An 18,495-nucleotide genomic window follows, 5' to 3' on the forward strand; every position below is an offset into this window, starting at 1 on the left:
TTCATGAGCAATGCAACCATGTTTTCCGCACCCAGCCATAATATTGTCCATCAAGATAAAATGATAACTATGGGAGGGGGGAATCAGAATAGACCTGTTCTCATATTCAATTCTTCTGGGCTAGAAGTATTCTAATTCAAAAGGCTTTTTTCCATTCCTAAATAAATCATATATCCATGTCACTTGCTTTACGTACCATTTAAAACTTTTAAAAGTATCTTTAATATTTAATAATGTTAATCTTTTTATTTTCTAATAATTTATTTAAAAATGAACAATAGTTTTTTCAGATGCTCTTAGAAAATAAAGTTATGACATTCACTTTCTGAAAAAGAAGTTGTAAGTAAAAGGCTAAATACTGGAAGTCCAGAATTATGAGAGAGAAAATGTTACCTGCTACTGTAAAATGTTAAAATTTTTAACTACACAACATCTCACTTGTTTAAAAATAAAAATACTTAATTATTACATTTCTCAGTAGGGGGATTCTCTCCATCCCTTATTTTATTTTTTACTATGTATTTTCTAGCAAGCAAGCAAAACATGTAATCATAGTGTCCCTCTCTCTGGCATATGCTTTTTCCTCTGGGACTTTTTTATTATGTTGCTCTTCACCCACTTTGAATCAACAGAAAACTATCAATATGAAGCATCCCCACTGCTGCTCCTTTCTATCTCCAAGCTTAGTTTCCCTCCAATGTAATGAATGTGTAATAGATTTTGCCCACCTTGAGGAATCCTTTAGAACAGAGGTCTTCAAACTTGGCCCTTTTATGACTTGTGTACTTCAACTCCTAGAATTCTTCAGCCAGCATGCCTGGCTGAGGAACTCTGGGAGTTGAAGTACACAAGTCATAAAAGGGCCAAGTTTGAAGACCCCTACTTTAGATAGTGCTGGAATAAAGGAAAACTTAAGCCTATCTTATTTATGAGATGAAGACAATGTCATAATGACACTCTCGTTAACTGTTACCATGTTCTACTTCATGCCCATTGCCAATTTGTAGCTCAGCCTTCCCTAACCTTGAACCCCCCCCCCTTGGGAATGATGCAATGTGAAATCCAACTTTCTATTTTGTTTCTTTGTGTGAATTTTCATTGGGTTTTACCTGCAACAATGCTATCCTGCAGGATTTGCTACTTACTTGTTTGAAAAGTGGATCTTAAATATCTTAATACTTTAATACAGCTTAAACAAGTAACTTTAGTACAGTGGTTCTCAACCTTTTTAATGCTGCGACCCCCAACCGGTCGTAAGTCGAGGACTACTCAACCGGTCGTAAGTCGAGGACTACTCAACTGGTGCAGCACCGTTTGCAGAATGGGACTTTTGGCGGGCTCAGCAGGGCAGAGACAGCCTGGACCATTCCTATTGGCTTTTGAAAGCCAATAGAATTAGACTCTATTCCAGAGAGTCTATTCTATTGGCTTTCAAAAGCCAATAGAATAAAAGGGAGTAGCACAGCTAAGGAAAAGGGGAAAAAAATGGCGGACTGCGTTGTTTGGCGACCCCCGTGAAATGGTCGTTCGACCCCAAATGGGGTCCCGACCCACAGGTTGAGAACCACTGCTTTAGTACTTTAGTAAAGAATACACCCCTGGCCTGCTTTAGACATGCATTGAAAACCTGTTTTTCCAAGGAGCCCTTGGCTCAAGTGTTTTGTGAACTGGAATGATAACTGATGAGAGATGGCTGAAACTGGGCTTTATGTGCTCCCCAAATGTATATCATTGCCATACTTTTTGCATTTTGACTGCACTGTATTTTCAGTGTGTAGATTGCCTTAGTCTTTCTGATCTGGCAACTATGTCAGACAAGCACACAACCAAATGAGTGGCTGCGGCGGCAGGGATAAAATGAAAGGAGAGCCCCATTTGACCATCTTGACCTCCCATAAAAAGACAAGTAAATCAGGACTTCCGGTGGTTAAAGCGGTGGAGATGGCGGCTACTTTGTAGCCGTCCTCCTGAGAAGGTGTTAGATCCGCGGAGCACAGCGTTTACCAGCTGGCCCGCGGCTCGCAATCCCCTTCCCGGGCGAAGGGAAGGGGTAGAGATCGCATGAATAGAGGTAGAACCTCTTAACTCTCCCTGGATTTTTATTTTTAGGGGTGTAGAAAGAGGGTTCCCTCGGAGTTCATTGCCTTCTCCGCCTCTCAGCTGTCTTTGTTTCTTCGGAAACAAAGCGAGACGCCGCTACCATCTCCGTATTTAAAGAAACCGTGAGTAATCTTAAACCGGACAGAACTGTTTAAAGGATTTTATTTATAGTTTAGCTTTATTTTATTTTTTTTTAGTTTATTTAGTTTATTTAGTATCTGCTGATTTTTTCTTATTTTTTTGAGCTTTTTCTTTTTTTTCGGGCGGAAAAGTGAGAGTGAAAGTAAAATGGCGTTTTGAAAGTTTTTTTTCCTTTAAAAGACGGATCGGCTGAATTGTTGTTTAATACTGCTTTTTTTTTACTTTTTTTTACTTTTTTATTCTTGGGGACTTTTAGATTGATCTTATTTTATTTTATTTTATCTTATTTTTAATTTTTTTTTTGATTACTTATTTTTATCGGTATTTTTAAGAAGAAAGGAAGATAAATTAAAATGGCTTCAAAACGACAACCAGCTACTGCAGCTTCTAAAGTAACTTCTTCTCCTGCTACTTCTACTGTGCAACAACAACTTAAAATAATACCCTCATTGCAGCAACCTAAATCTACTCCACCTTCACCTCCCCCATCTGGCACATCAGCACAAGACATTAAAGAAATAATGGTAAGTGCTGTCTCACAGTTTAGGGAGTAAATGAAACAACTTTTGGACCAGAATAAATCTGAAACTAAGGAGGAAATGAAGAAAGAGATGAAGGAGCTTTTAGAACAGAATAATGCTATTTTGAGGGATGATATACTTCTAGCTCTATCTGGAATGGCCTCAGTTGTTGTGAAGCTGGACTCCAGAGTAGAGGAAATTGAAGAAACAGTTGAACTTTTGGATTATAAATTTCAAGATATGGAGAAAAAAGTGGAGACTTCACAAGATGATATTCTTATGTTCCAGTATAGACAGATGGAATATGATTTGAGAATAAGGGGTCTGAAAGAAGATAAAACTCAAGATTTGATGGAAATGGTGATTAATGACTTGGCTGTTATTTTGAATATTGATAAAGAAGAGTTACGTGGGGATGTGGAAAGAATTTATAGAGTTAATTCTTGGATTGCAAAACAGAGGAATTTTCCTAGAGATGTGGTGATATATTTTGCTAAGAAGTCTTTGCGAAATCAGATTCTACAAACTTTTTATAATAAAAGATTTCAGATTGCTGCCCAAGATATTATTATTTTAAAGGAAATTCCCCCTAAAATTTTAAGAAGCAGAAAAGATTTTGCTTTTTTAGTAAATGAACTTAAAGCAAGACAAATGCCATTTAGATGGGAGATTCCGATGGGCATTGTTTTGAGCCATGCGGGGACACGTTATAGACTTAATACAGTTTCTAAAGCTAAGGAATTTTATAAAACGGTCCTGGGAGCAGGCTCTCCTTTGCCCATGATGCATAAAGTCTTGAGTGACAAAGAGATGGAACAGAAATCTGAAGGTACAGGGATGATGACTGCTGGACAGGTGGTATGGATGTCTCAACCAGAGGTTAAAGACCAGAGAATGACCCGTGCAGCACATAAACGTAAAGAAAAAGAACAACAGAAAAAAGAAAAAGAAAAAGAAATTGAAGAATCTACTCAGCAAATTGCTTCAGTGCCGGTGGGAGGAGCAAGACCCAAAAGCTCTGCTACATATTCATAAGCAGCAGAATTTGAGCGGATCTTCTCCAGGCTGAAGGCCAAGGGAGATGGCAAAGCTCCTGTCCTGGAATGTTAATGGATTAAACATTCCTCAAAAGAGAAAAAAAATTTACCACTATTTGAAACAACATAACACTGATATTATTTGCTTGCAAGAAACTCATATTACAGCTAAAGATCAAAAATATTTAAATAATCCTCGCTTGGGATCTCATTTTGTATCTCCCGCCCCTGGGAAGAAAGGGGGTTTGGTAATCTATGTTAAACAGAATTTATCTGCTACCTTGTTAGAATCAGATCCTTACGGAAGATATGTTATGCTTGAACTTGGTTTATATGGCAAGAAAATTCTTATTGTGGGGTTGTATGCACCCAACCAGCAACAGGAGCAATTTTATAGGTTACTACATCAGAAAATAACTTTGTTGGACTATAGATCTGTGATTTTAATGGGAGACTGGAATGGTGTCTTAGATATACAAATGGACAAAAAAGGCTCTTCTACCTTTTTTAAACATGCTAAATTACCTAAAGCCTTTTTTGATATGAAAGAAGATTGGGAATTGAGAGACTATTGGCGTGAACGTAATCAAGAAGAAAAGGATTTTACGTTTTTCTCAGATAGACACCAATCTTTCTCAAGAATTGATTTCTTTTTGATCACAACAGATTTATACACCAGGGTGAAGAATGTAAAAATTTTTCCTAGGACATTGTCCGATCATAGTCCAGTTTGGATGGAACTGTTTGTCGAGAAGGAAGATAGGAGATCCTGGAGGGTGAATGAGAATTTATTTAAACAAGAAAAAAATGTTCATAAATTAAAGGAATGTTTAAAGGAATATTTTACTTTAAATATGAACAAGGGAACATCAATGTCCATGGTCTGGGATGCAAGTAAAGCTTTTATGCGTGGTATTTTGATAAAAATGAATAATTTGCATAGACAGAAACAGACTCAGAAACGGAAAGACTTGGAAGAGGAGATTAAATTAACAGAGAAACTTTTAATTTCAAATCCCTTAGATGAAAAGGTTAAAGGAGCTTTAAAATTGTTAAAAACACAATTTAACATGCTGATGGCTGATCAAGCTGCAACTAATTTGCTATTTATGAAACAAAATACCTTTTGTAATGCTAATAAACCAGGGAGATGGTTGGCTTATCAGTTAAGAAAAAAACAGAAACAGAGGAATATAGATAAAATAAATTATAATGGTAAATTGGTTTATCAGAAAGAATTGATTAAGAAATCTTTTTTAGAATACTATCAAAATTATATAAGGGTACTAATATTCAAATTACAGATATAAATAATTATTTAGGCAAAGTTAACTTTCCTAAATTAACAGAAGATCAGGAAAAAAAGATTAACGGTTTAATTACTAAGGAAGAAATTGTTACAGCTATTAAACAATTGAAATTGGGCAAAGCGCCGGTTACGGATGGGTTGACATCTATTTATTATAAAGCTTTAGTAGAAGAGATGATTCAACCGTTGTGTGAACTGTTTAATAATTTATTACAGGGGTTAGAGATCCCTCCATCCTGGCTTAATGCATTTATATCATTGATTCCAAAAGATAGTCAAGATCTTACTTTGCCTAAAAATTATAGGCCTATATCTCTTTTAAATGTGGATTACAAAATTTTTGCAAAATTTTTAGCTAACAGGCTTATGGGGATCTTGCAGCAGTTTATACATAGGGATCAATCGGGTTTTATAACTGGAAGGTATATGAAGACTAACGTTAGACAAATTATTAATTTATTAGAGTATTTAGAAAAGAATAACCAAGTCTCTGCAGGCTTGATATTTTTGGATGCTGAAAAAGCCTTTGATCAAGTGAATTGGCAGTTTATGCTGTGTTTTATCAAGGAGATGAATTTTGGACAAAATATATTACAAGTATTATCCAATATATATCAAAAACAGACTGCTCAAATTATTGTAAATGGGGGTTTGTCAGAGGCTTTTGTAATAGAACAAGGAACAAGACAGGGATGCCCGTTGTCTCCGTTATTGTTTGTTTTAACACTGGAAATTTTGTTGATTAAAATTCGGGAGTCTCAAGAAATAAAAGGAATAGAAATTAATAAAAAAGAATATAAATTAAGAGCCTTGGCAGATGACTTGGTTGTTACTTTGTCTCAACCTGTTTCTTCGGTGGTGAAATTATTACAATTGATTCAACAATATGGACGTGTTTCTGGCTTTAAAATTAATAATAATAAGACAAAAATACTAGCTAAAAATATGACTAATGGTGATAAACAGGCTCTAGTTAACTTAACAGACTTTGAAATTGTTGATAAGGTAAAATATTTGGGGGTTACATTATCTGCTTCTAATGTAAAATTGTATAAAAATAATTATGAAAAGCTGTGGATGGAGGTACAGAAGGATTTAAAAAACTGGAATAATTTACAGTTATCCCTTATGGGCAGAATTGCAGTTATTAAAATGAATGTCCTGCCAAAGTTTATTTTTTTGTTCCAAATGTTACCTATCTTAAAGAACTAACGTAATTTAGATGAATGGCAAAAAGGTATTAATAAATTTGTTTGGGCAGGGAAAAAACCAAGGGTGAAACTTAAAATAATGCAAGATTTTCGTGAGAGAGGTGGACTCAAGGTAACAAATATGAAATTGTATTATGATGCTGTAGTATTGACATTGATTAGCGACTGGGTGAATTTAACAAATACAGAAATACTTCATTTGGAAGGCTGGGACCTATTTTTTGGATGGCATGCCTATTTAATATTTAATAAAAAAGTGGATTGGGTTTTTAAGTTTCATATTATAAGAAACTCTTTGCTAAGAGTGTGGAGAAAGTATTATAAAAGTGACTTCAAAATACCATTATGGGCTATACCTCGGCATGCCATAGAAGGTATAAGGAAAGGGGTAAATATTGACAAGGTCTCTTACGTACAGTTATTAAGATGGGATGGCCAAGACTGGCAGTTAAAATCTTTGGAAGAATTAACACATGAAAACTTAACTTATTCATGGATCCAATATAGACAAATAGTGGATAGATGGAAGATGGATTGTAAAATGGGCTGGCTTAGAGAAGATGAAATTTTTTTAAAACAAGTAAGAGATCCAAGGCCAACCCATATTAAGAGAGTTTATGGGGTTTTAGTGGAATTAGATTCAGAACTTGAACTAGTTAAAGATTGTATGATTAAATGGGCACAGAATATTGGTGAAACGATTTCAATGGATATTTGGGAACTTATTTGGATAAGAAATGTTAAATTCACACAAGCGCAAAATTTAAGAGAGAATTTTTATAAGAGGTTTTATAGATGGCACCTTGACCCAAAGAAAATGTCCATTATGTACCCTAATCTACAGCCGAAATGCTGGAGATGTGGATATTTGGATGCTACCTATTACCATATTTGGTGGACGTGTAAGCATATAAAAGCTTTTTGGATTAAGATATGGTGGAATATTCAAAGAATTTTTAAAAGGAGGGTAAAATTTACTCCGCAATTATTTTTACTAGGTATTGTTATTGACTGTGATGCTAAGGAGGTTATATTGATGTTAAATTTGATTACAGCCGCTAGGTTGTTAATAGGACAATATTGGAAGAAGGAATCTTTGCCTACTTTACAAGAATGGTTTCATAAAGTTTCGTATTTGGCAGAAATGGCAAAGATTTCGGCTTTCTTAAAGGAGCAATCTCAAGAAAAATTTTTTGCGGTATGGGAAAAATGGATAAATTTTATACAACATAATTTGGATATGGAAAAATATTATTTAGCCTTTTTATAATTTGTAATGATTGTTTTTTCTTTCTTTCTTTCTTCTTTTTCTTTTTTATATATATACATTTTTTATGTATTATTATTCATATATATATTTTTTTTTTATATATATGCTTTATTCTTCGTCTACTTTCTTCTTTCTTCTTTCTCTCTCTCTCTTCTCTTTTTATTTTTATTTTTTTCTTTTTTAGTATATATTATTCATTTTAAAGTTTATGTTATGTATATTATTATTATATATATTATTACTGTGATTTTTATTATTATTATTAATTATTTTATAAATTGCAAATGTTATTTTTAAAATATTTGTTAAATAATCCTATATTCAGTTCTGGGAAGTCGGGGGGGGGTGGGGTGGTTGGGGAGGGGGGGGTGGATTTTTATTTGTAAAACTTTTGAAAAATTTCAATAAAAAAAAAAGACAAGTAAATCAGAGCCATCTGAATGAAGTGTTCAGATGCTATCCCAAATGATTGTTTAAAAGAATAAAATTAAACCCTAGTGACCTCTTTGCATGCTCCTCCTCAAAGTCATCCCAAGGAAGATTCTTGCTGTAACTTAACCATAACCTAGTATTATTAATGAAGAGCAATTAAACTTACTTCAGATGACATGTCAAATGAAGGTTAATGTAAAACAGAAGAAAAAATTTCAAAACTCTTGGAATTTGATCAGGAAAACAATGTAGGCAATCTCGAGAATCACTCTGTCTTGATCTTGTCAAACTGAGTTATAGTACATCGTATTATAAAACGTTGCTGCTGCTCTTATGTTAAGAAACAAACAGACCAGGGACAATAAATGACTTCTAAGAAAACTTTAAGACCTGATGTCCAAGTTCCTTTTAGAAAAAGAAAGCAGGAAACTTTTGTAATCCATATGGCTTAAATCCAAAGGCTAAAAATACTTTAGATTCCAAATATATTTTTCTTAGCCTATTCAAAACTGGGATCTTCTACGCACCCAGGAACTACAATAACCAGAGTTCCCATGGAGTTCTGGGATTTGTAGTACCTCTTGGTAAACAAATTCCAAAGGACAATCCGGGACACAAAACAACTGACCTGCTGCTTAGTTGGATACTGATTTCAAGATGGCTACCACCTGACTCTTTTATGGGGAAAAGGCATTTTATGTCTCCATCAATCATGTATTAGGATGATTGGCTTGAAAAGAGGAATGATAAAAATGGTTGCTTTGTATCCATCTTCATTTACACGTACTTCTCTGCGGTTTGCTGTAGAAGGAATATGAAATGGCCAAGCAAATTTGGTTCCATTTTCCTCAAAAAATAAATAGCAAATTCTCAGTCTTCCAAAAGCATTAAAAATTGTGTCGCAAAAGTACATTCAAAAAAGTGATATTATTTGTGTAAATATATCAAAGAAGTTAGATAAGCGTGATAAACAATGATGTAAGAGGGCCAAGAACTTTTTCTAAGATGAATCTAGACAGAGGAAATATTGAATATTGGAGAAAAAGAACAAATTTTATCCAAGGGGAAGTCTGTGAAGCAATTTGGTGGAAAGAGCAGTTGCATTAGAACTAGTATTTATTTATGTATGAGATTTAGAGGCTCCAAAGTGACTCTGAGTGGCTTACATCAAATAAGAACAATAAAAAACAATGGGGGGGGGAAGGAAAGTTGGAATTTGATAACTGGAAACATCCCCATTCTGACAAAAAGAGGATAAGTATATCTTCTAATATAGGAATGGAGTGGGGGATGAGTCCCCTGAATTTTTCAATCAAAATATATCAAGTCAAGGTAAGAATTTCCATTAACAATTGAATGCATCTGTGAAGCCGCTTCACAGCTTCTACAGATATACTCACAGTTGGTTCATTGTTAGTTAATGATAGTATGTGAACATTTTAACAATAGATCAAATATAGATGTCACATAGGATTTTTCCTTTAAAGCAGCATCTATGCAGCATGTAGTTTTCAATCGTTTAGCAGGGGCAGCTATTAGCCTTTAAAAGACTCAAATGGATATTTTCAAAGTTTTCATACGATACAAAGGGATTAAAAAAATACCGGTAGATCACTAGAAAACAGTCCACTTATTTTTCTTTTCTTATGGAATAAAATCTTGGGTCTCTGGCCATGCATCTGAAATACTGACGTATTCAATGCAAGATACAGTACAATAATTTCAAGATATGCCTCATTAGCAGATCATCAATTTATAGGAGACAGCCTCATTTCTCAGTTATATCCAGGTAATCCTCTCAACTTACAACAGTTCTTTTAGTGACCATTCCAAGTTACAATGGCACTGAAAAAAGTGACCTATGACCATTTTTCACACTTACGACTGTTGCAGCATCCCCAAGGTCATGTAAACAAAATTCAAATGCTTGGCAACTGACTCATATTTATGATAGTTTCAGTGTCCTGGGATCACGTGAGCACCTTTTGTGACTTTCTGACAAGCAAAGTCAATGGGGAAGCCAGATTCACTGACCAACCGTGTTACTAACTTAACATCTGCAATGATTCTCTTAACAACTGTGGCAAGCAAGGTCATGAAATGGGGCAAAACTCACTTTAAAAATGTCTCAGCAACAGAAATTTTGGGCACAATTGTGATCATAAGTCAAGGACTTCCTGTAATACATTCTTATTTATATCAACTTGTCAATTTGAAAAAAAAAAAGGGAAAGCTTATTACTAAAATTCTAAGGCCTGAACAAAAAAACATTTTTCTACAAAACTGTCTAAAGGTTTTTTTTTTATTTCCTGTGTTCAAAACACGGTTTGTAATCATTAAACCATATCCATTTCAACTATTCCTATAATAACAGCATAGCTTCACATTCAGTTTCTAGTCATAAACAATGGGGTTTTTTTCTGTTGTGGCACTTTTTGGATCAAAAAACATTTGTCGAGAATACTTTAAAACCAAAAGAAAACAAAAAAATAATCTCTGATTCCAGATGAAAGCAAGGTAATTACTGCCATCCAGTGTGAGGAAGAGCAATTTTACACAGACGGGGAACGTTGCTGTTTCGTTAGCTCGATACAAATTCAAGATCTCAAAATATTCTACGCTATATTTGAAGTAGAAGGTGTGCTCCTTTAAAATTACATAATTCCACATGTCAGGGTCCCCAACCCCCAGTCCGCGGACCAGTACCGGGCCACGGCATGCCAGCAACTGGTCCGCACAAACAAGCAAAGCTCCATCGGCAAGATGCAGGCAGCACACAAAACCATGCACCTTCTGGTCCATGGAACCGGTCCCTGGTGCCCAAAAGGTTGGGGACCTAGATGAACAATTAAGACAGATTTCCCTAACTCAGTGCCTTCTAGCTGTCTTGGACTCCAGCACCTACAATTCCCCAAAACAATGCAGGCTGCAAATTAGTATATTAAAATCCAACACGTCTCAGCTTTGGAAAAAACTACACTGAAACTTTTAGAAATGCTCAAAAGCTGCAAACCGAGATAATATTATTTTCTAACTCTACCATGGGCTTGGAAAATAAAGAGATTGGATTAAAAGCAAAAATACCTACTAGGCAAATTGATCTGTACTAGCTTACATTATTACCTCCATTTAATTGCAATAGAAAAATTCTTTTTTTGACCTCATCTGCCAAACAACAGGAGCCACACACATCTGGAAAACTGACGCATAGCACTAGTCCTTGAAGATGGTGGCTTCAGCTTGGCAATTGTGAAGAGGGGAAGACAGCCAGATTCAACTGAGCCAAGCAACCAACAAAAGCCATTCAGGCCCCCTCCCCAATTTTCTCATTTAATTTTACTGATCAGATTTTATTACACTACTCCCAACTGACCTTCCTGAGAACAATACAGGCTACTGTTCTGCACTTTAAAATGACAAAACCAGAGATTTAAGCCACAGAGGCTGCAGGATGTGCAAGTGTGTGAGGAGAGGGAGGGAGGGAGGGAGGGAGGGAGGGAGAGAGAGAGAGAGAGAGAGAGAGAGAGAGAGAGAGAGAGAGAGAGAGAGAGAGAGAGAGAGAGAGAGATCTTCTCTAGACAGCTTATCCCTTTCACCAGCTTATCTGCCTCCACCAAGGACAGAAAAATGCAGCAATGGGATGTTGCAAATGTAACCTTTCTACCTCTTTCTTTGTAGGCAAATTTGAAAGAGACACCAGAGACTGTTGAAAGATGCTCTAAAGTAAAAAAAAAGCAGGCATGAAACACAACCTTGCAACTACTGGTAAGAGCCATACCTAAGCACAATGACATTTTCTTCTAAACACCTATTTTTAAAGTGATATCAAGATATCAAAAATTTGAAGGCTTCCATAAATAACAAAATAGTTGTCTTATCCTTTAAAACCTAATCAGAGAGTTTCACAACAATAAGGGCCAGTTCATAAGGATGAGATGATCACGCTCTCTTGGGATTAATTCACACAGCCTGACATCATCCCGTCAGGATGCAGGTTCCAACACAGTATGTGTGCTATTTCCCCTCAAAAATCTCCCTTTTCCATATTTCTATAATAGATCTGGTTTAGCAATCAAAAAGTATTACAAGGGCACAATACAATTGGTTTTCCTCGGAGCACTTTTTGAGGTGAAAGAGTGAGCTACTTTTATAAACCAGAAGAATCATGTTGGGGGTTTGTCTGTAAGCCTGTGAAACTAACTACAAGAGAATAAGAAGGATTCTCCCTCCGATAAAGAGGGAGTTGTGAAATTGTCAGGCTTCCTTAGAGAAGCTGGAAGGGGGTAAGAAACACTTTGTATACTCTACCCAAGGAATTAGTGGGTAGAAACAGATGTAAAAAAATAAAAATAGAATTCCAATTAAGTGCACAGGGATAAAGGAATGATGGTTTTAACCTGTGCTGTTGACAGAAAATTGGTTGAGAAGCTCCTTCAAAAGTCTCAGCTGTGCCTCAAACTAACTACAATACTAAAGGTTGCCAAAAAAAGGAATAATCTTTCTAGTATTACTTTTCCTGCTGCAGTTACATATTATCCACCTCTTGTTCACATTCTAAATATAGCAGATCTTGCGCAGAATTATTTGTCACATGCAGCTGCATTTTGAAAAGCTACCACCATCACAACCCTGCCTCAAACACAGACAGGCTCTGCTGCAGATCTGGATGCCTGGGTCATACCATCCCAGTCTATAAAAGGGGGTCTGATTATCACTTGAAGAATTCAGTGGATAAAAAGACAAGAAAACATCTGAGGCAACCCTCACCAATAATGTCCACAGAGCTCTCGGGCCTGGAGACAAACCTCTCAGATGAGACCCCAAACTGTGAGAGATCTGAGGCACCAAGGCTGTCTCCCAGACTGCAGCAACTGAGGGTGGGTTGGTGGAAGAGCGGGGAAGACTTACATGCAGTATCTTCCCCATTTGGCAGCTGACTTGAACCCACAAAGTCTCCCCACCACTACCTCTTCAAACATTGCAATTGAGAAGACGAAAGAGAGAAACTCAGCAGCCCCAGAGCTGACCCAACAAAGGCAGCAGTAACCCTTCTTTTGTCTCTTGTGCCCTCAGTCATTCTCTGCTTCTCTACACCATACTTTTAATGCAAAGAAGAGAATGGAGGCATGTGGTGAAGTACTGACAAGGCGGAGCTCCACTTTCTGCCTGCCCCAAGGTGATTGTCTCCTTTGCACTTTGTTTGCCGTTGTCTCATTAGACCAGTGTTTCCCAAACTTGACAATTTTAAGGCATGAGGACTTCAACTCCCAAAATTCCACAGCCAGCAACGCTGGCTGTGGAATTCTGGGAGTTGAAGTCCACATGCCTTAAAATTGTCAAGTTTGGGAAACACTGCATTAGACCAAGGGTGGGCAATTAATTTTCCCAAGGGCCACATGGGACTGTTGTGGAAGCCTGAAAGAAGAGGGCCCCGATGGTGCATAGGCATGCACGCACATATGTAAACTGAAAAAAAGAATAACAAGTCACTTCAAAATAACAGCAAGGCAGTTGTATTGTGTGCATAGAACACACTTATATCTATTTGATTTCTAATTTCTGGCTGACCTCATGAAAGCCAGACAGGGACAGTTAAAAGGCCAGGTATGGCCTGGGGCCTGTCAAATGCCCAGATTTGCATTAGACTCTAAATTCTCCAATGGGGAAAAAAAATCCAAAGCACAAGTGACTTCTCCTCCCATCTTTCTGCTTTCTTGGATCACAGCAATTGACAATGAACCTATAAACTCTGCTCACATGGCACCTGACAAGCTCAAGAGAAGCTACAAGAATTTGGATTTCTAGTTCACGTCAGAGGTCAGCCATAGCCAGCTCACATCTTATCAGGAAGTGAGCCATTCATGACAAGAGGTGACATGCATGAACCACTGGTTCCCTGCCACTCCCACTCTACCCCAAATCAGATCAAGAAGTAAACCTGCAAAGTGCAGTTCTATTGTGAGACAGGTTGCACTTATAAAGACACCTCTGCGTTAGAAGCTGTACAATCTAAATTTTGGCTGCCCTTACCTTGAGTTCCGCGCTCTGTCACTAACATGCTTCTTCCGCTAGAACCTGGCTATATTTCATTCAAGACTCAATTATGACTTTGCTGATTGAAGTACTGGCTTAAACAAATGAAGGCAAGGGGCATGCAAATCTTTAGCACAATTGGTTTTGAAAGACAGGTATCAATCTTCTTGAAATAAGTAAATAATAGATGATTCCAGTCTGCATCAATGCTAAGCTTCAGTGAAGCCCAGAAAGAGCTCAAGCATGGAAATTTAGATTTTGATTTACCAAGAGAGAATCAACACTTGCCATCACTGCTACAATAAGCTCACACACCCTTCTTTTTAAATCCCCAAAAATCTTTACCATTTATCTCACAGAAAGGCCTTGATATTAGTTCATTTGAATGGGATTGTTGGGCAAATACAATGACACTCCTTACTAAGAACATTCGCATATCTGCTCAGACTTTAAAACTGACATGGTAGCTTACAGATTTTTGGAATGTCCTATATCAGTTTAGGAAGACAGTGCTAATCTTTCCTCTGTTTACAAACTGTTGAGACAACTCTCATATGGTAGTTACGCGCTACTTATTAAATGACAAGGATTAAGAAATCTCTAGAAATCTTGCCAAATTTAATACTATAGAAAGTAGAAACTTTTGAATTGGTTTGAATCCTTGGGTATACCTACGTCAGGCATGAATAGGTTTTTATTGGATGGGCAGGTGTTGTTCTGTTTTAACTTCTATGTTTGGTTTGTGACAATATTTTTAAAGGCCTAAACCAGTGGTTCTCAACCTTTTTAATGCCGCGACCCCCCAACCGGTCGTAAGTCGAGGACTACTCAACCGGTCGTAAGACGAGGACTACTCAACCGGTCGTAAGTCGAGGACTACTCAACCGGTCATAAGTCGAGGACTACTCAACCGGTCGTAAGTCAAGGACTACTCAACTGGTGCAGCACCGTTTGCAGAATGGGACTTTTGGCGGGCTCAGCAGGGCAGAGACAACCTGGACAATTCCTACTGGCTTTTGAAAGCCAATAGAATTAGACTCTATTCAAGAGAATCTATTCTATTGGGTTTCAAAAGCCAATAGAATAAAAGGGAGTAGCACAGCTAAGGAAAACGGGAAAAAAAATGGCGGACTACGTTGTTTGGTGACCCCCGTGAAATGGTTGTTCGACCCCAAATGGGGTCCCGACCCACAGGTTGAGAACTACTGGCCTAAACTATGCCCTGCAAAGAGTCTGGGACCGATGATGTTCTGAGCAAACCCCAGGGTTACCATGGTAACCCTAGAATCCTGAACCAGGCAAAATTAGCGTAGATGCCAGTATAATTGTTCTGAGATTCTCTGAGAATAGAGAACAGAATCTATTTCTAGTCCACCAACCTAGTCTACCAACAAGGTCCCTATTCTATTTTGTAGGATAGGATGCCTGGTGAGACAAATCTATAGGATTTCTATAGCTGGCTGCAACCCCTTCTTGCTCCTCCACATATACAAACACCAGATAGCACAGGAGTCAGTAGACAGGTTATCTCGTAAACTTAGTCAATGTGGAAAGAAGTTCAGGAAGAAGCATTTCAAAGTATTGAACATACTCCATCTTAATTAACTCACTATAAATAAGGCTGGGAAATTCCTGTGATAGTTTCCAAGACTTTGTATTCATCCCATACCTTACTGAAATATCATACTTCCCATTTCCTTGGTCTTGCCCAATTTGGGGTAGGGGATTATATAACATTTTAGTACTGTCTTATTCCAACATTTACTAAAAGAATCACAAAGTGAGAAGGGAAGTCAGCATGGAAACCCCAGCATTTGTTGATGGCATGGGCACAGTGAGAAGTTTGAAACATCCAGATCCTGGAGTTCTTAGATAATGTATTTATTCCCTTTCAGTATCTTTCTCCTACTTTCACCTTAAGAAAAAGCAATCATATTGAGCCGAGGTGGCACAGCAGTTAGGGTGCAGTACTGCAAGCCACTTTAGCTGACTGTGTTCAGCAGGTCAGCGGTTCAAATCTCACCGGCTCAAGGTTGACTCAGCCTTCCATCCTTCCGAGGTAGGTAAAATGAGAACCCAGATTGTTGGGAGCAATGTAAATATACATTGCTTACTGGTGTACACCGCTTAGAGAGTACTTGCACTTAAAGCGGTATATAAGTCTCATAAATAAATAAATAAATAAATAATACAATAGATTATTATGCCAACCCATTTTCTTCTAGAATACTGCAAGTTCTCTCATGCTGATGGCACACCACTGCTGTCACTGCAAAAGGAGGGTAAAATTATATGTTATTGTTTTGCAAAGCAGCCCCATTATTCATTCTGATGGATAAAAGAGCTGATCAAGAAAGGCTTAAGTCACTAAAACTGTCGGTGAGCATGCAACTCCACAGTTTCCCTTAAGTATTTACCAACTGCATACATGGATTTCATTCAAGGAAAGGGGGTACATTGTATAGCTTGTTTTCTCAATTAAGACCCATTAAATAGACTGCCGTTAGAAAGCCCATATAAAGCATTATGATTTGCCTCTATCAGACTGAAATATCAAGCTAGCTGGCAACAAGTTCCTTTTTTGTGTTTGGACCCTAGTAAAAATCATCCAGAACATGCACTCTTCTTGGTGAAAATAAATGTGTTTTTTTGGAAAACTATAGTTCTATTTTTAAACTATTTACATTTCCAAAAGAGAAGCTAGATGCATGCATTATTATATATTGCTAGGCTGCTCAGCTTTCCTGATCTATCACGGATCAGTCCTATGATACAGGTATAGCACATGGTCCCTAATTTATAAACTTTGTGTGTGTGTATGTGTGAGAGAGAGACAGAGAGAGAGGGAGGGAGGGAGAGGGAGAAGAGAGGGAGAAAGCGCATATGGTGGGGGAATTTAAACATTTCCTCAACAGGAGAACATTCCTCTGCAAAGTCATGTAATGGAATTTCAAGATAATCCAATTCATACTTAACAGACCATGTAGATTAATACAACATAAGACATAAATTAGAGTATATAACAAAGCTGGCTTGGATTTCTAAAGTCCATAGGACCATCTTAACCATTAACAAAAAATCTCAAGAATAATAAATGATGCTCACAGCAAAATGATAGAATGCCAAAGCTAGTGAGTGCCTTTCAGAGGAACTGGACTGCAATTTCCCATTACCCACAACCAGCATGACCCTGAAATGGCAACTGTAATCCAAAGCATGCGGAGAGGATCAGGTTGTAGAAAGTTGTCTAGTTTAATGTGTCTATTAGGTTTTATTTTTCTTTGGATCACCTATTATCATGTTAGGAAAGAGAATATCAGTCTGTTTCTCATTCTTCACTTACATTTCTGGTGGAAAGAATGATTAAATTCAGATTATAAACATGGATTGAATACATACAAACATTAAGGCTAAGAGAGAAGGAGACAACTTTGTGGAGAAAAGAGCAGATTCCTCACCTCTATGGTAGGATCGTATTCATCAACAAAATGATTCTGAATCAGCTGAATAGTCAATGCACTTTTCCCAACGCCTCCTGCTCCAACAACCACCAGTTTGTACTCTGTCATCTTCTGGGCTACCCCAGCTCAGGGTCTGCTCACGACACAGGTGCCTGGAAACTATATTAAAAAAAAAGTATATGAATATCATAACGATCAGGCAAAGTGTTTCTCCCCATATCCCAAAGGATTGTCATTCATGCTATCTTGCAAAAAAACAGCAATATCAACCAGGAATACAGCAAAGAAATCAAAGTCAGAGTTGTAGCTGCAGATAAGTACATCCTTAGATTCTTTTCATTATGTAGACAGGGTAACCACAATATCCAGAAGCTGTAAAGGGGAACAGAGCCCTCTGTAAAGCATTGTGTAAAATAATACAAGGCAGGCAAAATGCGCACTATCTGGGGAAAGGAGCTATTCATTATTCAGGACTAGTTAATCAGTACTTAAAATCTATTGCTGGCCTGATGCAGTGAACACAGTGCCAGGTTGAGCTATGAAGTTCTCCTCCTGCACCTATGCCTTACTTAAACTTATGTGGCTGATGCAACTAAGATAAAGGATACATGGAAATATGAAGCTGCTGCAAGTGAAATAAAATGCCTGCTCCTCTTTTCATGCTGGAATTTATCTCCCATTTCTCTCTGCTCATAAAGAATATTTTCCAAATCTGGAAACAATTGGATAAATTTCCTAGACATTCTAAATGTAAAAAAAAAAAAGGCTTTTAAAGGGTAACAAATTTGTAGACTATTAACAAATTGCTCCAAATGCTGTTTCTTCTCCTTTCATATATGTGGATAACATGAGAAGCAATCATAGATACAGCTTGCAGCAATTTCCACAATCAGAGGAACTACAAAAGCATTGCTATAATTACAGAAATTCTATGATGCATCCTGATGCCACCAAAATTGTCCTCTCCGTCTCCTCCCCCC

General features: G+C 37.2%; 1 protein-coding gene across 3 annotated transcripts in view; it reads right to left on the reverse strand.

Moving 5' to 3' along the window:
* Nucleotides 1-18,495, reverse strand: part of HRAS (HRas proto-oncogene, GTPase) — an 85,884-nt gene that overhangs the window by 16,792 nt on the left and 50,597 nt on the right. For 2 of the 3 annotated variants that reach the window (XM_039331233.1, XM_039331235.1), the window contains exon 2: nt 17,513-17,674. In XM_039331233.1, coding sequence (XP_039187167.1) covers nt 17,513-17,623 — 111 coding nt within the window. In that variant the 5' untranslated portion in view covers nt 17,624-17,674. Of the gene's footprint in view, nt 1-17,512; nt 17,675-17,836; nt 17,954-18,495 lie in introns of those variants that run through there. The other variant, XM_039331234.1, reaches the window with a different exon arrangement.

The sequence above is a fragment of the Crotalus tigris genome, unplaced genomic scaffold (genome assembly GCF_016545835.1).
Source record: "Crotalus tigris isolate CLP2741 ecotype Arizona unplaced genomic scaffold, ASM1654583v1 scf7180000024436.1354646, whole genome shotgun sequence".
Classification (NCBI taxonomy): domain Eukaryota; kingdom Metazoa; phylum Chordata; class Lepidosauria; order Squamata; family Viperidae; genus Crotalus; species Crotalus tigris.